Source organism: Rhinolophus ferrumequinum, chromosome 4 (genome assembly GCF_004115265.2).
Source record: "Rhinolophus ferrumequinum isolate MPI-CBG mRhiFer1 chromosome 4, mRhiFer1_v1.p, whole genome shotgun sequence".
In the NCBI taxonomy this organism is placed as follows: domain Eukaryota; kingdom Metazoa; phylum Chordata; class Mammalia; order Chiroptera; family Rhinolophidae; genus Rhinolophus; species Rhinolophus ferrumequinum.
Window position 1 is genome coordinate 46,444,670 of NC_046287.1, and position 26,663 is coordinate 46,471,332.

Here is a 26,663-nt window from a genome sequence, read left to right on the forward strand (position 1 = left end):
GTATGTGTGTGCGAGTGTGTGGTCTTGTCTTACTGGACAGTATCTGAGGATGCGGACTAGTTCACCTTGTTACATAATGAGTGCTTCAGTGACACTTATGGTAGTCTTCTAAACACATTAACATTTTTCCTTAAAACTAAAATGTTTTGTTATGTGGATGAGGCTGGATGTCCATTCAAAAACTGATAGTTTCCTCCGTGCACTGTAGGTATACCAGAACAGGAAGCTGCCTCTGAGGTTTCCTGGACTCCTAGCAGGACAGTTTTAGGGAGATCCTGGAATCTTGAGCACCGTGTTCAGGCCCAGGGGACATTCATCCTCTCAGTTGCACTCCCTGGAAAGTTTACTCGGGCTGGCATTTTGCCTTGTAGTCAGATATTAAACCCACCCAGGGAGCCTTGACAGTGATTTAGACATCATACACACGCAGGCACATAAATAGAGAGGGAGAGAGAAAAACTGAATGAAGCTTCCTCTAAAGGAGAAATCAGAACTCCTAAAGGAAGAACAGTTCCATATCACAAAATGTTATTGCCCAAGGAATGGAAGTAAGTTCATACGCACAAATTTTTAAAGATGTATTTTCTGGTTACGTATATTCAATGAAGTCACTATCTAAAAAAATGCTATTGACAACCCATTCTCTTTGGGCCAATATTAAAGCTATTTTATTGTCTCATATCAGCACTTTTTTATAATTTAAAAAATAATCAGCGTTTTGTGAAATACATGTAACTAATATTTTTTTCAAATTTCCAAAGATTTCAGAAAGACTAAATATATAAAAAGCTAACAAATGATGAAATCATATGGAAATATTCTAATAACACAAAAGGGAAAATAATTTAAACAATGGTATATTTATAAACAGTTCGTTTAGTAAAAATATGCACAGATTTGTTTCATTATTTTAAGTTACTGCTCTTAATTGTTTGATCTAACTGCTAGTTGATTTCAGTTTGTATCTTAAAATATATAGCTGTGTATCATTCTTTGGAATACATCAAGTTAGAATTATCAATTAGAAAACAATATTCATGAAATAATGAAAGACCAAGATATTTACAAATTTTTTAAAGAATTGATAATGGCAGTAATTTTACTAATCTTAGCACCACTCCTCACCAATCAGGCATTTCAGGGAGTTCCTCCGTGTTTATGGTTGAACTTCTCCTATATAAATATAATTCATGTTTAGGAGCCAAACAATGAATGATGGAGAAAATTGTGGGAAATCTGTGGGTTTCAATGAAACAGCAGTGGAGAAGCTCAGTACACTTATCCTGGAATCTGTAGGAACTCTTTGTTTACGGGCATAGACAATCATCCTAGAAGGCACATATTAATACTTATGTCCTAAATATCACATCACTTCTTCTACCTGCTCATCATCCTTATATTTTCTTATCAGTAAAAGTAGAGAGGATGGACAGCATCTTTTTCAGGTACAAAGGGCTCTGTAGCTACACTCATTGCTGTAACCCAATGACAGCAAATTGCTACTCTGTGGGTTCAATATAATTCAGAAGTGTGTTTTGATTGGCTTGCAAAATATTTTTGACAAATTAAGATCAATTAACGTTTGTAAACCACGAGATTTTTAGTTTATTATGAATTATAAGAAGATCTGGCCAAGTCAGGTTTGAATTACCTCATGGCAAAAAGTAGCTAGAGGTGTCCTGTGTCTCCCTTACACAGGTATGTTTTTCCCATTTGCCCCTGCCCAACTCACTTCAATGCCCAGCTCCAGAAGGCATGTGAAAGGGTGAGCTCATACAATTAAAGCTGTATTTAACAGTATGAGATCGAGGAAGGGGCACAGTTGAACAGAGAGAAACAGTCAATCAAATATTAGAAATCTTACAATCAGAATATGAAGCCAGGCCAATTTACAAGCAAGACAGTAAACCATCAATTAGAAAAAAATTGTGTTTATAGTCCAGGCAGGTGCTTTGGAATGAAAGTAACTGTGAAATGCAAGATAGTAAGAATTTGATGAAAATGATATATTTCTCCCTACTGTTTATTTCCATCTAAAATTAGCATCTCATTTGACACTATAGTTAGTAGCTGAGAAAACCATAACAATACTAAAAGAGAAAATTTAAAATCCATCGGCGGGGTAGGGGCGGGAGAGCAGGGGGGAAGAACGCCTTGTGCTCTATGGGAATATAGGAACTGATTAGTGTCCAGAAGGACTCTGTTAGATCAGATTTATGGGTTGATTACACTGAAGTAACTACTCAAGATGCTCCATTTCGCTCTCTTTTTTTAAAGATCCTTGTTAAGATTGATTTTAACGTGTACACATTTGCTAATTTTGCATGATTTCAGGGCTCGTATATGGTCCTCTTGCCACCAAATATAAATATGATTGACACACTTTGAGCAGGGAAAATAAAGGTCTAGAAGACCTACTTAAAAATATCAGCAGCCTAACCAGGAGGCATCCAGTGCTTACTAATTGCCCAGTATGGATTAACATGTACAGAATTCAGTCTCTGCAGAATAGATGCATTTTGGTGATGGGGGACTCTGGGGAGGTGTAACACAGTTTGTTTCCGACACATCCCGGCAGGAAGCATAATACTGTGTGCCTCTGGGGTTGTAGTATTCTCCTGAATCAGCTGTGCAGGCAACCACAAAACATCATTCCCCAGTTAACTAGTACAAGATTTTGTAAGACACCTCACATCTTACCTTTCCCTTAAGGCACTGTTCACCAAACTTCCCTGATAATAAGGATCACCTGGGTGATCTTAAATATTTCCATAGTGATTCTGTTTAAGTACTTCTGCAGTAGGACATACAACTGGAAAATCTCTCTTAAAAAAAGAGGCATCCCATTGAGTAACACAATTGCAGTAGTTGGTACCTATTCACAAGCATTCCTTTGCTAGTAGACTGAGTGGACTTGCTCTCTCTCTTCCCTCTTCTCCATCATCATATGGACCCTGGAGCAAGTCCCATGCATCTCCATCATCATATGGACCCTGGAGCAGTTCTGAAATCCCAGTAGACCCTGCATTTATATTGTAACTGTTATCTGAAGCACTAAGAACGTGTGAGTGCAACTAGGTGGTAAAAGATCATCTGCTGAGTCAGATTTGAGGTGTTTGCAAGGTTGTCATACTGCCATTTTACGTTTCAAGTCGTTCCTGTTTGCATTTAGATCAGCCATAGATAGGAGACCTTCAATAGCAAATAAAAGAAAAAAAAGATGGTACATACCTCAGACAGAACTACGACTCTTAAAATGGGCAGAAATATACTGGGACATGAAATGCAAGATAGTAAAATAAAGTCGAACGATATAGGAGGCGTTCCAGAGGACAAGCTGGACTTGGAAAATCACATCGTGTAGAAGTGTGGTCCTGCCATTATGCATACTTTACAGGTTAATTTAACAGAAAATTCTTAGCTCACAGTTTTGTCTACTTTAGATTATATTTTCAGAGAAGTTAGGTTTTAGAAGAAAAACAGGAAGACTGTGAAATCAGGAATAAATAATAATACCAATTAAACACTCATGCAGGGAGTAAAACAGAGGTTTCACGGTACTGAGCAGCAGCTGAGCTGATCGCCAAAGGAACTAGTGGATTTCTGAAACAAAGGTCGTGTTTCAAGAGAATGAGTCAGTAATCAAACGATACATGTTTTGACTATTTAATAACAGATTCTACCAGATAGGAGTAAACATTTGAGTTCTGAAAATAACCTTGAAGATCTCATTTATCATACAAAACATATTAATAAATTTATGCTAACCAAGGACTGAGCTCTCTCAGGGTTGAGGGGATGGGAACTCTGCAAGGCAAGCCCCTCAAAAGTGCTGGCTGAGGGACCAAGAATTGGTGAGACAGGAGAGAGCTGATGACCATCACTTATCAACTTGGGGCCAGTAGCAGCGGTGGGGACTGTTGTTCATTTTGCTAATTCTCCTCTTATAAATTGCCCAGAAATTGGGACCAACCGGAATCCTGGAGAAACTCTGCCTGGGTAGACTAAACAATGTGTGAAGCAAGTAGATGTGAGGAGCACTGAGAACAAGGGGTGACAGTGTTGGGTTCTGTTGATGCCACACACAGCAAGAGACTCTTTACCAGACCAGGGCATCCATTCCCCAGCTGCTGTTAGGATGAGTGCTAACAGCTCATCACTGTCTCCTTCTTCAGAAAACAGCCCTTTTCAGAATGGGAGATGCCTCGCCTGGGAAGATATAACCCCATCCCACCCAGGGGAAGGGGCAGTCTGAAATCAATGATAAATGGACAAGCCAAGCTGGCCTTCCCATCTAAAGGTGGATCAGCTCTGGTGTAATTCATCTCAAGAGATCCCAATAGGACCCAGCTGAGCTAGACTCCCGCATCCTTCCTCTGCTCCTTCAGCAATCTCCTGCTACCCTCCCTTCATTTCTCCAGAAAGCACCCCTTGAACAAATCATATGCCACTGATTGGTTGTCTCAGCTCTTGCTTCCAGCGAGCTAATCTAAGACAACTTTCTCTGTAGATGATATTCTAACAGGAGTTAGTAAGTTTCATTCTCTTATTAGTTGCTTCTAAGTCCAGAAACCTTGTTAGAACTTTAGTCCTGCAAATTCTAAAAATGTAATGTAGGGTTTTTGTTTTTAGATTTTCTGTATATATAATTATTTTATCTCCGGAAAATCATAGTTTTTCTTTCCCTTTACAAATTATACATTTTATTTCTTTTCCTTGCCTTTCTCTGCTGGCCACCTTGGAGACAGTGGATACAGAGGTAGTTTTGGATCTCAAATGGATACTTTCCAATGATTAACACTATATATGATGTTTGCTATATAGGTTTTTCAATTAATAATTTTTTTTGTATAAGGTTATTTCTATTTCTTTTTAATGTTGAATGACTTGTTTTTTAAAAAATACTTTTTCTACATCTATTGAGATAAACATCTATTTCTCTTTCAGTCTATTAATGCTGTGAACGACAAAATCAGACAATCTCTAGTGTTATCTTAAGTTGTGGTCTTTAATGAAAGCACAGACAACGAGAGCAAATGGACACTAGAAAAAAACACTTTCATCAACAATGACCAGCTACTTTATGTCTAGATCAAAACAAAATATTAAACCTTTTTTCTTTAGGGTAAACTCTTCTGACTATATGATTTATAGTCATTATGAGGTGTGGTGGCATACATACTCAGCCGTCATCTGAAACAAAGACTTTACACTTAGGAAAAACAAGTCCATTTGGAGTTATCAGAAAATTTAAAATATGCAGTTTCCTTATGTTGCACTTTAAAGCCACCCTATAGTTTAGCCTAAAGTTGCTTCTTTACAGAGCCCTGGAGTTGCCATCATGAAATCTGAAATCAGGGCATTTGGTCTCTGCTCATGACTCAACTAGTCCACTGAAACCTAGTGATAGTACACCCACGACAGTGTTTGCTGGAAAATTAGAAAAGCATGTGTGCTTTTACACACACTTAATGTCTCTTAATGTTGAAGTCATCTTCTAAATAAAAATGTTGATTTCTTTCAAACATAATTTGCTATCATTTGCAGCCAAAGTGTGTCAAACAGTTTATTGTACTTCACTGTGTAGAGTTAGTGGAGAGCGGTATGAGTCCAGGCCTTTCACACACGCTTCGGGGAGAGGACATGACTGCTGGTTGAACTACAAGCTGGGCCCGGGCTTCAGAGGCTTCTCACCCTCCCTCTGTCCTTGGAATGTACATTCTGCCCACTGATCACACAGTAGGAATCTTTTTCAAGGACATGGCCTTGAGAGAGTAAGGTGCTGCTGAGACCATCTGGACTGAATAGGTGACTGAAGCTCATTAAGGCCTATGTAAACTTTCAAGATTCGGGTGGGCAGGTGTTAAGATCTACTCATCTGGTGCCCACTTAAGACAAGCCTCCTGAATATGTTCCCTTGCTTATTAAACCTGCCACCTACCAATCTAGAGCAGTCTGCCTCTTTCTTTGGTCTTTCCTTACCCTCTGAGTATGGGGGTCAGGCTCAGATTTCACTTGGGGAACCCCATGTTTGCAAACCAATACATATACCAGGCCCTACTGTAATCCAGATTCTATTCTTTCAAGAACTTTGGAAACAAATGACTGATAAATTTATGAAAATAATTATCACTAGGTCACAGATGGAGAATACATAAGCATGATTTTAATATATTTTTGTGATAATCCTTACTGCACAAGATATTGAAGGGATATAAGTCCATCATGTTACAAACCCTGGGCTACTTATTTCACAAATGACAGCTGCTCCACAATTCAACTATATATTTTTAAGCACAGGGTAATTTTTTAAACATGATGACCTAGTTGTACAAGCTAGTTTGTGTAACCAAATTTGTTTGGAAAATAAATTAGATTTCTCTGTAATTATTGAGATAGGCCAGGCATTAAAATAAATGAACTGCTGGTACATATAACATAGATGAACTTTACAAACATGCTAAGAAAACTTACACAAGTGTTACTACTATATGGTTTCATCAATATGGATTTCAAAATTAGGAAAAAATAATGATGGAAAAATATCAGAATAATGGGGCATGAGAGTAGTTTTGGGGGCATGATAAGAATGTTCTATATCTTTAAAAAGGTTGTCTATTCTATGCAAATTTCATATAAAGTAAAAGGCTGTAAAATATGTTGAACTGTAGTTGACATGCATGCTGAATTACTTAGGCAGAAATGTGTGAAGGTCTGCAATTTACTTTGAAATGCATCAAATACTAAGATGGATTGATGGATGGATGGAGGAAGGTTAAAAGGGTGAACATATGACAGAGTAAGTAAGTGGCATCAAGGTGGTGGGTGCATGTCAGAATATTGAATAGTTTTTTCAATTTTTCTTATGTTTGAAAATTTTCACAATCAACTTATCAGAAAAACATAACCAGAGTTTTACAATTTCCAACTCTCGTACTTTTCTCAGCTCTTGCCTGGATTACTTCTGTATCTCCTGACTAGTCTCTTGGCCCCTGCAGCTTAGTCTCAGCACAGATAACCAAAGAAATAAACAAATTTACCATGCCACTCCTCTTCTCAAAACATTATGAGACCGGTCCCATTGCACGCAGAATGACATCCCCGGTTCTCTGACTTACCATGCCCCACATAATGTGTCCACCCTATGACCTTGTTAGCCCTCTGACCTCTTTTCCCTCTACCCTGCTTCAGGAATTGCTCTTTGGCCACATTCACGTCCTTGATGTTGCTTGAACTGTCACTTATAATTCTACCTCAGGGCATTTGCACTTGCTCTTTCCTCTGTGTGGAATACTTTCCCCTCAGGAATCTCTTCGCCTCACTCACCCCCTTAGTTCTTATATATCATCTTCCAGTGAAACCTTCTTTGTCTACTCTACCTAACATTTCAATGCCCTTAATACAAAATTTGTTATTCCCATTCTTTTTTAAAAAGTCTTTTCTCTACAGCTCTTTTACATATCACCATTCTCTATTATTTTACTCATTTATCTTGCTCGTTGTTTACACCTCTGGAATAGAAATTCCATGAGAGCAGGGTTTTGTCTGTTTATCCATTGCTCCATCCTTAGTACCTAGAACAGTGCTTAGTACATACAGGGCACTTAATATTTGTTGAATGAATAAAGTAATATCCGCTGTCTTGGATCCTGCCTTTTACGGAAATAGAATAATTGATTATAGAAATACACATGATCGATCGGTTTAGTACAATTGTGTCATTATGGGAATTTGGAAATAGCAAATTGGAATTAGAGGTAAAGTGAAATGCTTTTCTAGCTTTGAGCCTGGCACAGAAGTGCTTTCGTAAAGAGTTATACAGAATAGCAAACAATCAACCAAGTCGGTTGGAGGAGAGATTGTACCTTCCGTTGCAAGATAAAAGCATAAATGACACAAAATGTGTTATTTCAGAGGATTTACTTCCTATTCCCATAGATGTTTGCTTTTTAAAATCTAAAATATATGCTCTTTGAGAAGAGGGATTTTTGTTAGTTTACTTTTCTATTGTATCCCCAGCCCGAGAGCAGAGCTTGTACACATATGGTAAATGTGCAATATTTAGTTGTTGAATAAATAACTTTATGACTATTGACTTTCTCATTATTATCGAAGAATTTAAATTATGATTATTACTGTGATGTTAATATTATCATGACTTATTCAGCAAATCCTTTTATGGGCTGCTTAGGAACAACCCGTCTAGCTGGGTATCTAGGTGAGCCACCTGGAATTAAATCTTCAATCAGCAATGTGTATCAAAAGGTGGAGTCTGGTGTTCATACAAAAATGTGCTGAAATAAACATCCTTGTGTATATATGTCTCGACTAATCCCATGGTCATTTACAATAATTATAGGTCACTGACTGTGACAAAAGTTATGATCTGTGCATATTTACATGGAAGCCATTGCAAGTATAGCCTGTGTGTGAATAAAAAGACACCCCTCTTTCTGGGATGACTCAGCACATGTCAGGGATCATGGCTTGTGGCAAATGGAGTGAGGCCTGGATTTTGGCCACCACTCGTGCCCTCAGCCATATGTCTCCGTGTAGGCCACAGCCATTACAATCATATATGGTGGGCTTGTATGCAGATCGCTTTCCCAAGTGTGTCAGTTCCCAGGTCCGCCATTATTGTCTCAAAAGTCTTTTCCAATTCAAATGATGGAAAACCATATCTCATTGTTTTATTTTTGTAGTGTAAGCCCTGACACATTTTTCTGTTTTTGTAATGCAAGTGCCTTTTTTTTTTTTTTTTTTTAATAATGTAAGCTTTGATTGCTAAGGCATTCACTTCAAAGAGGGCTATCTCCAATACAGACATTGCCAGGCACAGGACTAGATAAAGAACCAGGCCACCTCCTCCCACTGAGGTTCCTTTGTTTTAGAGATCTTAATTGATTTTAGTAACTGAACACTTGGGCTACTTGTTTGTTTTCACTTCCCATGCTTTAAATTGCTGCTCTTACAATTTTTCACCAAAAATGAGTGAGCTTGGGAAACCCTAGGCCCTGACTTTCAACTCCAATCGAGGCAGAACCCCAGGCCAGTTCTCTCTCTCTCTCTCTCTCTCTCTCTCTCTCTCTCTCTCTCTCTCTCTCTCTCTCTCTCTCTCCTTGTGACCCTGCTGTGTGGCCCCAGGTGTGCTGTGTAATTTCCAGGTCTTCTGCATCTTTTCCAAGTTTCTTGGTGGTTATTACTGAGGGCATCTTGCAATCACAAGAACCACAAAGGCTGGTGTAGCCACACTTTCGTTATTGATAGGGTGAGACGCACACACACCGATTTTACATTTCTGGGCTCCACTAGTGAGCCACTAGTGAGCCTGCACTTTTAAACTAAATTTTTACATACCTCCTGTTTTTATGACTTATGCTTTTATTTGCTCATTTAGTCGAGAAATTAACATTTTCTTATTAAATTGTAAAAGTTTCTCTGAAGTTAGGGATTATCAATGATTTTTTTTTCATAAAGTTTGTAAGTATTTCCCTAGTTTGGTATGGTTTTTACTTTTGTTAGTGATGTATCAAAAGTGCAATGAACTCTACTAGCTTTTTCCTTTGTGATGATTCACCTTGTTGTTATACCATCAATCAATATTTCTATATCTATCTTTGTTCCACCTTGAATTTATGTAGAGTTTAGTATCAAAGGAATAGTTAGGTCATTTTGTTTTATTTTTAAAAATAGTTGACCAATTATTCCATCATCACAATTTAAATTTATTGGATTTAGAATTAATGTCTGATTTTGAGCTATCATTCCTGTGGTTTGATGCAAATGTCTACTCTTGCACAAAATTTATTCCATTTAAGTATCTCCCCATAAAATATGCTTAAATAGTTGGAAGAAAATGTACATTTGCCAACTCCCCTTATTACAACACTTTTCTATACTTTCTTAACTAAACTATAATTACTTCTGTAAATTAATTTTGGAACCATTTTACACTGTCCAAAAAAGTAACAAGTTAACATTTTGAGTGGCATTTCATTATACATTTGAATTACTTTGGGAGGATCTGGTATTTTTTTTTTAATTTATTGGGGTGACAATTGTTAATAAAATTACATAGATTTCAGGTGTACAATTCTGTATTACATCATCTATAAATCCCATGTGTGTTCACCTCCCAGAGTCAGTTCTCCTTCCATCACCATATATTTGATCCCCCTTACCCTCATCTCCCACCCCCACCCCCCTTACCCTCTGGTAACCACTAAACTATTGTCTGTGTCTATGAGGTTTTTTTTTAAGGTTATCCTTAAGTTTATGTAAAAGAAAGTTTGATATTTAGAGTATTCCATTTTCTTTAGCACGCTTATTTTCTCCATTCCCATATTCCGGTTCAGGCCTTTACTCTCCCCCTTTTTATGTTTTGGTTGCCACAAAGTGTCCCTGTTGATGGTGGTCGGAATAGCCTCCTTTGGTATTTGTTGTAGTGCAGGTCGTGTATCAGAAAATTCCCTCAGCTTCTGTATGTCTGGAAAGGTCTTTATTCCTCCTTCATATCTAAAGGATATCTTTGCTGGATATATTATTCTTGGCTCATAATTTCTCTCTTTCAATAGTTTGAATATTTGGTTCCACTCCCTCCTGGCTTGTAGGGTTTCTGCTGAAAAATCTGATGATAATCTAATGGGCTTTCCTTTGTAGGTTACCGTCTTCTTTTCCCTGGCTGCCTTGAGGATTCTTTCTTTGTCGTTGATTTTAGACAGCTTCAATACAATGTGCCTTGGAGAAGGCCTGTTGGGATTGAGGTAATTAGGTGTTCTATTTGCTTCTTGGATTCGAGGAGCCAGTTCTGTCCACAAGTCTGGTAAGTTCTCATCAACAATTTTTTTGAATATATTCTTTTTTCCCTTCTCTCTTTCTTCTCCTTCTGGTATGGCCATTATTTTTATATTGCTCTTTCTGATGGAGTCAGAAAGTTCTTGTAGAGTTCTTTCATTTCTTTTAAGTCTCAAGTCTCTTTCTTCTTCCATCCGTGTCATTTCCAGGTTTGTATCTTCGATGTCACTGATTCTTTCCTCCATCTGGTCAACACTACCACCTAAGCTGGCTATTTCATTCTTCATTTCTTCTATTGAGTTCTTCATCTCTAGAAATTCTATTTGGTTCTTTTTTAAAATTTCAATCTCTTTCGTAAAATGCTCCTGTTGTTCTTTGATTGTGTTTCTGAGTTCATTAAACTGGCTTTCTGTGTTTTCTTGCATCTCGTTAAATTTTTTCAGAACTGCAATCTTGAATTCTCTGTCATTTAAGTCACATATTTCCATATCTTTAAGTTCCTTTTCTGGAGACTTTTCACTTTCTTTCTGAGAAGTCTTGGTGCCTTGGTTATTCATGGCAATTATTGATTTATTATTTCTCTTCCTAGACATCTACAGGAGTGGCTTCTGCAACAGGTTGATAGGAAGAGGTCTTTCTTTTGTTTTCCAGTACTTGTTGGTAGAATGTTTTATTTTCTCTCCGACTGCAGCCTTTTTTTCTCTCTCACACGGTAGTGCTATGTTTTCTCTGCACTATTCCAGCTTCTCACACAATGGGGCGATTCCCTGGGAGACGGGCTTCTCCTCTGTTAATAGTTTGTCTGGGTCACAAGGCGCAGTGTCTGTGTGGGTATGTGGAGAGCTTTTGAAGTTCCAAAGCTCTTCCTGCACCAGATTCAGAGCCCGTATGTTTTAGCAGTTCTGTTTACTCCTGCAGGGATCCACCCAGATAGGTGGGGCCAGAGGCGGGGTGAGTTGTGAGAGGTGGCCCAGAGCAATGGTGGTGACCACCAGCACAGCCTGTCCTGCTTCCACAACTCCCTCCCCTTTGCCAGAACTAGTTGGGTTGTGAATCTGTGTCTGCGGTCCACAGTTCTCAGAACAGCAAATATTCTGTTCTTTTGATCTGACACTGCTACTGTTCCTCTTCTAGCACTGGGCAGGTGGGGGCGGGTTGAGCTCTGGGAGCGTAGGGAAGGGGCGGCTAGTCTCAGTGCCTAAGGCTTCCGTTCTCTGCTCGGCAGTGAGGGCTTAAACCGCCGTTTTCAGCCTTCTTTCCTCAGTCTTTTCTCTGAGGTCTCTGCCGTGACTGTTGGGTTCAGCCATGTTATATGCTGTCCCCTCAGCCCTGAGGGCCATAAACAGAACCCTAGCAGTCCGAGTTCTTCCCTCTCCCACAGTTGCGGTAGTTCCCAGATGCAGCGAGCTCGGAGCACTGAGCTAGGTCTGTGTCCTGTGCCTGCGCGGCTCAGTCTCCGCACTTCTCCCTTCCCTCCTCCCCCGCTAGCCCGATTTGCCCACCTTTAGGTGAATTCAGTAGTGGGCCTCTTCGTTTTGCCTGTCTGCTGTGCAGGGAGTCATTTGTGGAGTTATAGTTATTCGATTAGTTGTAAATTCCAGGGGAGATTTATAGAGGCTCACCTCATGTCGCCATTTTTTTCCATTCCGAAATCTTCTTTTTTGATTGAAGCTTATTTCCTGCCCTTGTTACATTAAAAGTAGAGCTTTAGAATGATGCTCATCATGAATTCTACCCCATATTTGCGTACATGCTTACATATTATTATTACTGCACCTATATTATTATTTTAAATTTACAATGGCAGTTGGTAGCCTATATTTTTCTCCAAATTAAGTAATTCATTTTCTCTTGACCAATCATTCAATATTAAGCCACAATTATTAGATCACTGGAAATGACCATTTTTATTTATCATAAACATCTGAATAACAGCACTTTTATATGGTTCAAACCAACATATCCTAGATAATGCTAGTTGCTACATGCAGCACACAGAAAATATATGATATATTATTTCAGTTTAAATTTCCCAGAAGCAAATGCTGGAATGAATATTTGTGTGCAATTAATCGTAAAACAAATGCTCCCACAGGAGACCTACGTGGAAGTGGAGGAAGCAGGACAGGGAAAGGAAGAAGATAAGCAATTGTGCAATTTTAGGCCCAAGACCTATGGAGAATAGGATTTAGCAGGATCGTGTAGGGGAAAGCTGGATTACAATTTATACCTCAGAGCTATCTAAATTTAGGCAAATTTGCTGGGCTTTCACCTGACAGTCATCAGTTCATGGCTTCAGGAGGGTAAGTGGGAGGTGAAAAGGGGAGAAAGTGTGGGAATAAAAAATAAACATCTAGGCACTTCTGACTCTCTGCATTTTTTAAAAAAGTGATCCCAATAGTCTGAGGGCAGTGGCCTTAAGAAGATATGCATGTGCTGGTTTTTGAACGTACACCAAAGGAACTTTACCTACACCTACAGAAATTGTGAATCTGAGGAGATCTGAGCAGGGTATTAACAATGTCTGCCACCTATGGTAGATGCCTTCAAGGTGCTGAGAAAATACAAATATATAAGGCATATAAGACAGGTATAGTAAAATGGAAGAACAAGTTAAAAACTGTCCCTACAAGTCCAACATGTATTGAGACTGTCAAGATTATTCTTATGACCTGAAGAAGACTAAACAGACTTGTGGAAGACATTGAACTAAAATAGATCTTGAAAACTGGAAGATTTAACTTAATTGCATGGAGGATAAGAGAGGGCATTTCAAGTGGATGAAAAGGAAAATGTTGCATGTTGGGAAGATATGTCAAAAATTAAGAGTACAGATTTTGGGAGGAGTAACACCTGAGAAGAGGAAAGGGAGGAAGCAAGATAGTGCAGGGGGAGGCATCACACTACTCTGCTGACCTGACATTGCTTTTTACTGGCCCTATGGGCAACTCTTGGGCAGATGACTGTCCCTTGGGTACATCTGGCTGGGCTCTCATACCATTGCCTTAACTTGTCAATGACGGGCCATTCTGAAAAGAGAATGACCTTAGCTAGAAAACTGAAGTAGTCTCTGAAGGATCCAACAGCTTGAGGCTTTCAGTCGACCACACTTTTCCTAGCTGGTTAACTCAAGAGAGGTTCTATGCAATGTATCTTCATTTGTTCATTCATGTCAGAAATTTTGGAGGCATGTGACACAATATCCCTGACCGTAGAAATGAAATAGGAACCACCTTTGTAATCATGAGATATACTGGAAATTGTGAGAACCACTCCTTTGGTTTGCCCTCCTTGTGGGCATTATTTCCTGCATCGCAAACCTGCTATCATTCTTGATGGTGCTTAATAAGTATACATTAGATGTTTTTTGAATGAGTAGCTGAATGATTGCGGGCAGGTAAACTTTGCTAAAGGAAAGGTATGGGGATGCTCCAATATTCAAGCTGAATCCAAACAAACAAACAAACACACAAACACACACCACTGAGTTAGCTGAGAAGAAGTATCAGGAAAGGAGAAAGAAATAACTAAAGTGGAAAATGTAGGGGTGCCAGACAAATTTGCCTTCTTTGTATTTGACCTAAGGCCAATTCTGTTCCAAAACAAGCAACTGACTTTATGCACAAATGCTTTGTCTGTGATTTATCAGCATATTATTATCTTGGTTTATTTGCCTGATTTTTGTGAGCAACATATTTCCAACTCATGAGGTTGTTATAAGAATTAAGATAAAATATCCATCTTGCAGATATTTAGAGGCGAATATTTTGTTCACATTTTTAATAAATCTGAAATCAGATCAATAGCAATCGATGACATCTTGCAATATTGGTTGGCCCGGCAGTCATGATGATGTAGAAAAATGCCCAAAGATATAAACTTGAAACTTGCAATAATGGTGTCAACCCCTTGAAATAAAATCCCAGGGACACTAGCAGAGCAACCATCGAACAAAATTGATGTGTTGACCAGATGTGGATCATGATGATTCAAATGAGTTTACCAAAATTCTTCCCTTTGCCGGAGGCAATTTAATTAATTTACACAATTTCTCTAGATTGATTACCAAGTTTATATCAAGAGAACTGTTCTACAAGATGGAATTTTTCATTATGAAAATTAAACGTTTTGCTGACAATTTTCATCATAAAAAGAAAATGTTTACAGGTTGTCTAGTCCAACAAGTTACATCAACAAGTTACATCAAAGTCCATGTAATGTCTTTTATACCTATAACTGAAGTTTTATAAGTTGCATACGATTGTGGGAAAATGCTTAGGTCTGATATAGGCTGCTCTACCACTATTATTATTCCCATCGTGCTTATCAGTGTCTCAGGCAACGCACTCAGGGCAAAGCCACTGACTCAGGCACTAGTACGCAACTTGCCAAATATCTCTCGTCATCTAGACAGTCTCTCTTTAGTCTGTTCTTTTTTTTCCCCTGATTTATGTAGAATGGATCCTAGTCACGTTGGATTAATAGTGAAAATAATGAACTCAGTAGTGTGAATAACATTTTAAAACTGAGTAGTGTATGGTATATGCTGCACCAAATCCCTGAGCAGTGCGACAGTCAGGAGGAAGCTGAGTGGCTAACGCTACTGAGTGCAGTTTCGTAGACCAGCATGGGAAAAGGCCCTGGCACAGAGTTCAAATAAAAATGCACATAAATGAAATAATTCTTAACTTCTGAAAACTTACACTACATAAAATAGCTCTATATAAATGCCCATTACCAGAAAACGAATTACGAGTTTTCACCATTTCCTCCCTACTATGTGTACAAATGTAAGCAAATATATATATTCCTATTTTCCCCTTTATGACAGGAAGACTTTGGACAAATATTTTCTTAGAGAAAGTATACACACAGCAATTTAGAATTGGAGAGAATCAATGTTCCCTTCAACCATGCCATTTTGGAAACTGAAATTCAGAAGTTGAAGGAACCCAGCCAAGATCAAGCAGCTATGGGATGACAGAGCCAGCATCAGAAACCCTTGAACAAATAGCTCAGTGTTCTCTCCACTTGTCTGTTCCTGATTATGTCGTCCCAGTTGTTATTAATTGATTAATAGCTGAGTATCACTTTAAGAATTAAGAGTCTATAAGTTAGGATAAAATAATATTGAAATGATAAATTTCTTTTCCCTGAAGTCAGTGAAAACAACTTCTAGATTTTTCCCTAAAATTTCCCTTCAGCATCAACTAGAACTGCAAAAATACTCAGAAAACTGAAAGATTATTTCTTATCCCAGAGGCTCCTAATATTTCCAGGTGTTTTTACTACGTGGGAGGAAAAAAATGCCTTCTGGTTCTGTACTAATGTCTGGAAAAGATGTTAACTAAACACCTTTTTATTCCACAGCTCTGGCCCAGATGAAAAGTTCTTTTTCTTGGAAATTTAAACTTATTTTTATTGCTGCCTGGGAATATTTAGCCTTCCTGAAAGCCTTGGTGTACCTTTTACTATTTGAAAACCTGGAAGCCTCCTTTTAGCTGAAAATATTATCCAAGTGGGTTTTGAGTTGAAATTTTTTTTTCTTTTTACTTGAAACTTGACTTTAAGTGAATGAACAATTAGTGTGTCACACTTATATGGAGAATTTAGTAAGAGCTGTTGATTATCTGACTCTAGATTAGCTTTCTTGATTTTTTTCATGACAAATATAATTTTCTTGCTGATATTTATGTGTTAGTTGTCTAAATTCATTTCAATACACTGTGTTAATTCCTTCCTTCTATTAAACCTGAATACTGTCCTTTAGTTCAAATTGTTGAATTTAATTAAAGTGTGTTAAATTTTTAAAAGTCATTCATTCATTTATTCATTCATTCAATTATTCTCTAAGCAAATATTTGTGAAGATACTACTCTGTGCTACGCAGTGGAGTTATAGCAAAGAACAAGAGAGCAAAGATCCCTGCACTCACGGAACTTGCACTTAAGTGGAGAGTGGTAGATTATACACAGTGGTAAATAAACAGAAAAACATAATGTCAAACCCTGATAAGGCTCCCCAAAAAATGAAACAGAATACAGGGTGCGTGATCAGGAGACCAGCTTTAGACAGAGAAGGAAAGAAGGAAGGAAGGAAGGAAGGAAGGAAGGAAGGAAGGAAGGAAGGAAGGAAGGAAAGAAGGAAGACAGGAAGGAAGGAAGAAAGGAAGGAAAAAAGAAGGAAGGAAAGAGAGAAAAAGAGAAAGAGAGAAAGAGAGAGAGAGAGAGACAGGGAGAGAGAGAGAGAGAAGAGAAAGAGAAAGAGAAGGAAGGAAGGAAGGAAGGAAGGAAGGAAGGAAGGAAGGAAGAAGGAAGAAAGAAAGAAAGAAAGAAAGAAAGAAAGAAAGAAAGAAAGAAAGAAAGAAAGAAGGAAAGAAAGAAAGGAAGTTTGAAAGGAGGAAGAAAGGAAAACTATATGCATACATACAAACTCTTAAATAATACATAAATAAATACTTCTAAAACACTTCTTGTTCAGCCTCACACCTCACATCTCTGGCTGCCTTCAATTTTTGAGTCTTTCCTGCCTTGTTGACATGAAGCACGATGATGAAGTTGTCCAGCTCTACAATTTCCATTTAGGAGGGGTATAAAGACGTCAATACTGTTGCAAGTGGGGATTAGGGGACTGTCTTAGACCTGAGTGATCAGCCTTAAGGGAGGCTATAACTGACACACAGGGCGATTCCCAGTAAGGGGTGCACAGCTAGGACATGAGTCCATGGTCCCTGGAGAGGTGATCTCGGTAGAGCATCCACTATGGAGGCAGCTGGAGTCCAAACATAAATCACCTTGTTTGAAATTATAGAGGACTTGAGCTTTATGGTATAAACAATGGAATGCTATTAAATTATTTTTTAATAGGGAATGGATGTGACGAAATTTGTATGTCAGATCTAGGGAGCAAGGTAAGGGGTAACACACAAGGATGAGACTGAATGCAGCGAGGCCAGTTGGGAGGCTACAACCTCCCAACTGTACATGATAAAAGTAAAAATAATGATGTTGAAGTGGGAGGCTAGATTGCTAAGAATTTGAATCAATGTGATTCAGGGCTTTACTGAATTTTAGAGAAGAACCAAAGATAGCTCTCAGAATTATGGCTATTGGAATTAGGTAAAAATGATATAAAAATTGGGGGTATAGCAGAAAGAGGATCTGGTGTTATTTGGATTCATGCTGTGTCTACATGATGTCAGGAGGACACTAAAGTTTACAAATGTCATCTAACTGATACAGGATCCACTATATCACCTGAATCAATTGTTGATTCATAGGTTTATTATTCACATTGTGCATCATTTCTGATTAATTTATTAATGCCAGAAATACGTATCGGGTATATAATATGTAGGGGGCAGTGTTTTAGGTGCTGGCAGAAAGGCGTGAAAGCCCAAGATTTACTGGTAAACTAAGATTAATGAGGCAACTTATTAATGGGATCTTTCATAAGATTCTTGTGAACACAATGAAGACATAAGTTGATTCCAGACAACTTAGGATGCTAGTAAGTGGTTAGATTGCCTATTCAATATGTGCTGATTAAGGGACTTATTGTCTTGAAGGCAGGTCTCACCTAAGCTTCCTCTTCAGCCTAATTTTTTTTTCAACTGCCTTATTAAGTATTCGCATAAAGATGGAGAAAGTGTACTTATCATATTTACTGTTTGAAGGGTGAGAGAAATATGAGAACAGTATCCATAATGAATTTGACGGTCTGGATGAAAGAGCTGAGCCTAAATAAAATTGAACAAAGATAAATATCAATTTTTATTTCGGGAAAATATACTTGTGAAAGCCCCCAGTTGGAATAACGAGACGGTCAAAAAGTTAATGTGACCATCAGTTTATTAGTAGAAATATAGTACATGTACTAAAATGCTGAAAGTACTAACTAACCAGGTGAGTTAGACCTGGGCAACTAGAGGCTCCTCCCTCCCTCCCCTGTCTTTGGAATGTATGTTGTGCCCACTGTTCCCACAGTGGGAGCAGTTTTCAAGGACACAGCCTTGAGAGAGCAATGTGTTGTTGACACCATCTGTATGGTGTATGTGACTGAACCCAGTTAAGGGCTCTCTATACATTTAAGATTTGGGTGGGTGGCTGTTGAGATCTGCTTGTCCCAGGTGGTTGTCTTCCTTATGTAAGTTCCCTTCCTTATTAAGCCTGCCACCTGCCAATCTAGAAAGACCTGACTCTTTCTTTGGTCTCTCCTTGCCTTCCATGTACAGGGGCCAGTTTATGAAAAAACAATTCTACACACATTAGACCACATCTGCTTTATGGTCTCAGTGGGGCATGTTGTACTTTACAGACGCATCTATACCAGACAAAGCAAAAACACTTAGGAAAGCAGGGTATCAAAGCCTCGAAGTTGTAATACACAAGGAAGAGGTGATGTAAATGAGAATGTTTATCTTGAGAAGTGTAGATTAATGCGGGGAGTATGTGGACAGGTGTGGGACTGGGGAAAACACATATCTTAAAATATTTTCAGCAAGACTATGGTCAGGATATTAGTTTTAAAAGACCTCCTGGAGTAAATCTGAAACCAACAGGTGAAAACTTCATAGCCACTTAGAAAAAGATGAGTTGCCCTTAATTTTTGTTTTCTTAATGAGTCTATCTAGTCATTTGTCAGTTGTCTTATATATTGTGAACAAATTTAATTTTGGACTAGACCTTGAAAAGAAATCCCTTGTTCCTGAGGTTCTATGATTTTGTAACCTGAGGACTCAAGGACTATGTTCGAGGACTAAGATGTTTTCAATCCCTTTAAGTTGGGTTCTAGATACTGGGGATCCTCTCAGGCATTCTCCACTGTGTGTCCTACCCACTGCCTTTCCCCCACAGCTGTCACAGGGTCTTCAGGGTTAGTGAGAAACTTAGGGCCTTCCACGCAGTAATTGGGCCCTACATTTGCTCTCACTGGAATGTGTGTCCTTGAGGTTTCTGCAAACTGGGAGAGGCAAGAAAGTAGGTATTTCCAAGGCATTTAGTACTTTGGCAGAAAAACAAAAACAACATTTGCTAAAGGGAGAAAATTTTAAGTTATTTCTTTTACTTTAACAGAGTTTGATGGATCCAAGACCCTACTGAGTCACCAAGTCAGCCACAATATTACTATTTCAACTTCCTGGGAATATTATTTCTGAGTCACAGTAATATAATGATCTGAATATTTAAATACCTAGTCACATAGTACACACTATCTTTACTTCACAGCAGCACACTCTTAGTGATAATATTCCTCATTGCACACCACACTGTATGAAAACAACACAAGTTAAAAAACATGTTTTAATTCATGAAAAAAATCTTCAAACATCAACAGATCCCTATTTCACAGAAAGATCCCTATTTCACAATGCTTTTTAATTTTCCCTCAGAAAACATGACTCATTTATTAAAAGTCCCATGTTTTCATTGCAAATTCCTATTCAGGTTTTGGAATTGATGCTTCCCGTCTACTATTCCCATATTCTGAGTCTCCAAGTTTTCAGAAGTTGTCAAGAGAACCTGTTCCTACATCCTCATATTGTTACACGTGGCAAAGAAGTAATATAATGCCAGAACTTGAATGAGTGAATGCAGCTATCACCCTTCGAACCAGGCATCTGTAGCCCCAGCCCTTTTCCAGGGCTTTGCAAGGCTTCTCAAATTATGATGTGCAAATAGATTTCTCAGGATATTGTTAAAATATATTCTGTGATTCAGTAGGTCTGGGGTTAGGGCCTGAGAACTTGCATTCCCAGCAAGTTCCTAGGTGCTGCTGCTGGTTCACAGTTCTCACTTTGAGAATGATAGATTTAGTTACTTCCACGGTCTCTCCTCAGGACACACCCCCTCCCCACAAGATGAGTAGTTCAGGGAACCTGCCACGCCAGAGTCTATGTCACTCCTTCTAAACCACACTCTAGCAACCTAGGACTCCAAGAATTTCCTCCCTAGACCTCTCTTGCCTAGGCTCACCTCCCCCCAGTACGGCTGCCCCATAGTAGATTCAGCCACCAGTGTGTGCCTGTCTGTGTCTAAGCATTGACAAAGGGTCAGCAATTTGGAGGAGGCTCAGTGTGTGGGCTGGGATGGAGGCTTAGCTGTGCGGGCTGGGATGTGTCCCAGTCAGACCCCCACCTGGGGCAGATGGAGACTGAGGAATCCGGAGACAGGGGCCCTGTTCAGAGGACCTTCATTTGCCTTCTTGCCCCGGCCAGCAAATTTTGGGCGTGGTCTTATATCTGTTGATGTAAATGACAGGGAAAAATCCAATCCTGTTATAACTTATTCCTGATTTTAAGGTCCTAGAATCACAGCTTGGATGGTTCTATTTCACGAGGAACCATTGCATCTAAAGTGCTTTTCTTAGAGCAAAGGAAGAATGCTTTCTTCTCTTTCATATAACCTTCCACAATACTTTCCCCAAATGACCACATAATATAAGAGACAGTATGTGGGGTTTGAGGTCCCACAGATTTCAGCTGAAGTCTCACTTTAACTTCCTGTGTGATTTTGAGCAGCTCAGTTACTTTTGAGCAAGAGGTTACTCTCTGTCCTCAATTTCTTGAACTTTAAAATGGGAATTAGAAATCTTCCCCATTCTCTTCCACCCCTTCCCCATTTCCACCCAACTGATTTCTACTCATCCTTTATCTTTTAACTCAAGTGCCACCATCCTGATTAGATCAGGTGCCTCTAGCTAATCTGGAAGTAATTGCAGCCCTTTTTGATTGCATTTGCAACCCTCTGTCCTTTTATATTTTTGTTTTTGTTTTGGTTAAATGCCCACTGGATTCCCAGATCAGGGATCATGTCTCCTTAATTCCCTGTGTTCTCTCTCTGTCACAGAACCTGATACCTACCAGATGTTAAATCCATGTTTGCTAAATGAGTAAAGAAATATGTGGTTATTGTCACAACTAAAGATCAAATACATTAAGTGATGGGCACATAGTAAGTGCTTAATAAATGACACTGATGAATTTTCAGTGCAATTGATACAATAATCAGACATTTTGTTTTGTTTCCTCTTACTTGATTCATGGGGAAGCCTGGGGTGAATTTGAGACAACCACAATTTGAATTGCTCAAGTCAAGAAAAAAATGTGGTGTGATAAACTACTGGTTCGAACCACTAGAATCAACACACTTTTTAAAGGCTTAAGAAATACAAGACACAATTTAAATCAAGGCTAAAAAGTACAAGAAGCAGTTTTGTTTGTCAGTTTTGCTTGCCCCCCACAGTTCATATCCCAAATAGTGCAGCTTCTTCAAAAGCATGCGGTGAATAATTTCCTACTCAAGTGTTCACACTGACATCACCAGCCTCCCCCTCATCCTCCCATCTTGGGGATTATTTTATCTGTCCCTTCAATATTAGCCAGCCCAAATATTCTGCTGTCAAATATTTCTGGGGCCTGTACTTGAGGAAAGAAATGATTTTCTCAAATTTGTGAACAGGACATTTCTTTTTTAATGTCAAAATAAACCATCTGCTTGTACAACTGTTTCTAATTACTTTCCTGCCTAGACTCTCCACTTGAGGGGTTTGGCACCAGCACCCCGCCCAGAGCGGTGCCGCTGCCCAAATCCTCACAGGCAGCTCATCAACGCACTTGCAGCTCCGGGTAGAGACCTGGACCCGCGCGCCTGAGTGTCGGTGGGTCTGTCTGCCTGGCCATCTGCTGGTGGTACCTCTCCCTCCTGCAGCCTCCCACTGTGAGCCCCACCTTGCAGAAGCACAGCTCGCCTCCACAGCCCGGGAGCTCAGCATGTGTCCTGCAGGCTTTAGGAACTTCTTGCTGCTGGCCTCCTCCCTCCTCTTCTCCGGGCTGTCAGCTGTTCCTCAAAGCTTCTCGCCATCTCTGAGGTAAATTTGGTTTGTTATTCTTTAAGACAGACCTGCCCTGCTTTGCGTGGCAGGGCTCAAGTTTGCAGGATGGCTGCCCTCAGCCAAGAGCAGTTATGAAGTTGGACATGGGATAAACTGTTTTCAACCTGTTCCTGTTTCTACTTATATCTATTCTGTGTATTACTTTACCTCTGTCCTTTTGTTTTTACATCAGAAAAATAGAATCATTGAATAAATATATAATTTCCTTCTATCCAATGCATATCAGGAGGAATTTCTGCAATGAGTTATAGATACTCCTATGTGCATCTATATGTTTTCATAGCCTATCAAGCAGAATTATTTTATGGGTCTGTATTATATTTTGTAGGCGACTTTGAGGTGCATTGCAAAACTAAACGTTTTAAAAGTATGGTTCATAAGCACTGCTTAATGCAACTTTGAAAAGCATTATGCCCTACGCTATCATAGTATGTATAGCTCTTTCTATATATTTATCTCTTCTGTCATATAAAATAACTGCCTCTGGCCATCAGATAGCAATGGACTTTTCAATGAGAACTGAAAAGTCAGCTAAATGTCATACTTTGGACTAATTTGTATTTAATCAAAATGTGCATATAGGATTCAGTGACAAACCTCCAAGGAACAGGCTGGATCACCTCTGTCCAATTGGAAGGTGGTCCTATTACTAGGTGGGCAGGTCACTACTTAGACATTTTGGGTCATGGCCATTTCTCAGGTGATAGGTCCTGGTCAGGGATAACACAGCTCTCCTAGAGGGAGATTGGCCCCCAGAGAAATGTGGGGCCTCAGGGATTGTCTGTTGCTACCTGGGTGGACAATGGGAGGAAACATGGGCTCAAAGGAGCAGGGGCAGTATCTGTGCCTGACCATGGCCTTGCTGTGGTTTGTCACCCCATGCAGAAGCGGGCCTGGTGCCCTGTGCAGGCTCTCCCAGGCCGAATCGGAGCGCCGGTGCCGGGCACCGGGGCAGCCCCCAGGGGGCACTCTGTGCCACGGCCGGGGCCGGTGTGACTGCGGTGTCTGCATCTGTCACGTGAGCGAGCCGGGTGTGTACTTCGGGCCCTTGTGTGAGTGCCACGAGTGGGTGTGCGAGACCTACGACGGGAGCACCTGTGCAGGTAAGAGAGGGCTCTGTCTCCTCTCCGGAACACACCGACACCTGTGGGAATGAGGAAGAACTTCCTTCTGCAGTTTTTGTCATTTCTCCTGGGACAGAAGGGTGGGGACAAATTTCTCCTTATATAGATATCAAGGAAGTTACTGCCACTCGTGAAGGTATTCTTTTGCTAGTCGTTTCCAGAAGCGTGTCTTATAATACTTTCCTCCACCCTAGGGCCAAACTTAATTGGAAATAATATTCGTAAGATCCATTCACTTAATTACAAGTTTCACTTGCCTCTATTTTAGCTCCTTATTACAGACTAAATCTTTCAACTTTCTCACAAATGGAGTTATTTTGATGGGCTCTTCTACCCCAAACACAAATGCTAATCATAATATTTGCAGGACATAAGCTTGTGTTTTATTTTCACTAAGGAAACACAGAAATATTTTCCTAAATTCCAGAGGGCAGGGGGCAGGTTGTGTATGGAACTCTGATTTTCCCTCTCATGTCTGACATATAGTTCACATTCATAAGTGCATATCAGAATCTGTAACACGGAACAAATAAGCAGGCCTGTATTTATTTAGAAGCGGTTGCCTGCGTATTGTTTTAGATGCTTGAAATTTTTAGCTGCAGTGAAACTTGGTATTTGTAAGAGTGGAGCGAAAATAAATTCATTTCCCTTGCACATTTTTAAGGAGGGATTTGGGTCTTGATATTGGAAAGGGTCAAGACACTTCTTCATAGAGAACACCCTTCACCTCTACCAGTTTCATATCAACATGCCATTTACTTAAAACCAAGGACCTTGATTAGGTCATTGTGAATGATACAGGAACTTTGTTAGTACAAGGGCAACACAGTGCATTCCAAACAGGGTTTGGAAAATTTGTAGGAAAAAAAAAATCACAACTTATTTTACCCAGTGTAGCTAAGAGTAAGCATCCAACACTAACATGCAGAGATCAAGAATGAGTTTATAGCAACATGTTTTTTTCTTGGCACCTGGGCCCAGAAGTGCATAGAGCGAATACTTAATATGCAGGCTGTTTGGCAGTGGAAAAAATAGTCCTATCAGTAATTCAGAGGGGCACAGATGTTTCTATGTGATTTGTTTACCCTGTGAAGGCTGCGGCACAACCCTTTAAAAATAGTGAATGCCACAACTTGTTATTTTAACTTCGTCAGCCCCATAAGCTGCCGTACTATTAAGGGCAGCCCTTTGGAATGAAAGCTAAGTATTGTCTAATATTTCATTCCAAATTCAACTTCTACCTAGCTTCTCTGGATTTTATTGCCTCTGGCAAGGTCTCTTCAATATCATGAGTTCTGAACACATTTTTTAGGGCATTTTGTATTGTTCTTTCATTGGAAAAGAAGTAAGATGCAGTCTTCAACCAGTGAAACGAGCTCTGGGTGCCATCAGATAAAACTCCCCTATTCAAGAAGCTTCTCTGGTTCCTTTCTGTAAAATGATGCAGAGGGAATGCTGTGGTATATAGTGCTTCTGTTTATCTCCCAGGGAAAGTGAGTTGTTGTTTACCCGTAACATCTTAGTCACTGCATTCTTTCCTCCTAGATACAATATGCAGCACTGAGTCATCCATGGTTTTGTTTGCTTATGTGTGCATTCCTGTAGAAGGCGAACTGCTTCACTGTATTTCAAGGCTGAATGAAATAACTGTGTTCATTTTCCATTCTCATCATTCTGATTGACACCCCTCGAGGCCTAACGCTACAGGGCCTGGTACAGAATCTGCTCCTGTGAGTGCTCTGTTTGCCTGGCCAGTGAGGCAAACTTACACACAGCCCATCCGGCTGCCTTGCCAGCTTGCCTGCTTGTTCTGTGCTTTAAGTGTAGCTTCTCAATTCCACCTTCAAGAAATAGTTGCAATATCATAGCTAGTAAGACAGAAACATAGTAGGCTATCTTTTGTGTTTTTATGCGCACCGGGGCCTTCACCTCTATAATGTCTCTGTAGGTCCTTTCTAGAAATACAATAGCTTCCAGGGACCTCCCTAACCTCTGTGAAGAAAACGAAATCCTGCTCTGGTAGTGTATCATTGAATGGTTAAAACTATGGGCCCTGGAGGAAATTTTCCAGGATTTAAATCCCAGCCCCACCACCTAACAGCTGTATCAACTTGGGCAGTTACTTAAACTTCCTGAGCCTTGATTTCATAATATGTAAAATGGGATAATAACTAACTACATTACAGAATTGTTGTGGTGAGGTTTACTGTATGCAACACACTTAGAATAGTGTTTTGCACAAAGTCAGTGTTCAATAAATATTAATATGTGTATATGTATATAACAATATTATTACAGCAATGCACAGAAGATGAGCTAGTATGGATAGATAAATGGATGGATAGATGGATAGATGGAGAGAAAGATAGAAAGATAGATAGATAGATAGATAGATAGATAGATAGATAGATAGAGGTGAATAGAAAGATAGATGGATGGATAGATAGATATAGATATAGAGATAGAGACAGAGGTAGAGAGATAGAGATAGAGATATAGCCTGGTTTTGTGCTTGTTGAACATTTGATGCAGTGAAAGCAATTTAGCTTTCTCAGTGTAGTCTGGGCCTGTTGTTATTGATCCAAAGCTCAAAAGGTTGAGCAAGGATAGCTATTTTGGCCCAGCCTCAGAGCAGCTGTATTAGATACACCATGCCCTTTTAAAGTTAAGTCCACTGGGATTCTAACACTGTGAATCACAAGAAACATACTTATTTTAATTTGAGCTGGTTGAAGGCGATTATGTTTACGTGATCACAAGAGGTCTATTTCTTCCAGTGTCTACTTGTTCATGGCACATACATCTTCCTTAGACTTCCATAGCATAAAGCCTGGCTCAACAATTATTCCTGTG

At 39.4% G+C, this 26,663-nt stretch overlaps 1 protein-coding gene across 1 annotated transcript in view; it reads left to right on the forward strand.

Annotated features, from left to right (window-relative positions):
* Positions 1–22,296: 22,296 nt before the first annotated feature.
* Positions 22,297–26,663, forward strand: part of ITGBL1 (integrin subunit beta like 1) — a 193,671-nt gene continuing 189,304 nt past the window's right edge. Inside the window, exons 1-2 of the mRNA XM_033104269.1 lie at positions 22,297–22,662; positions 23,572–23,789. Of these exons, the coding sequence (XP_032960160.1) occupies positions 22,565–22,662; positions 23,572–23,789 (316 nt within the window). The 5' untranslated portion in view covers positions 22,297–22,564. The remainder of the gene's footprint in view (positions 22,663–23,571; positions 23,790–26,663) is intronic.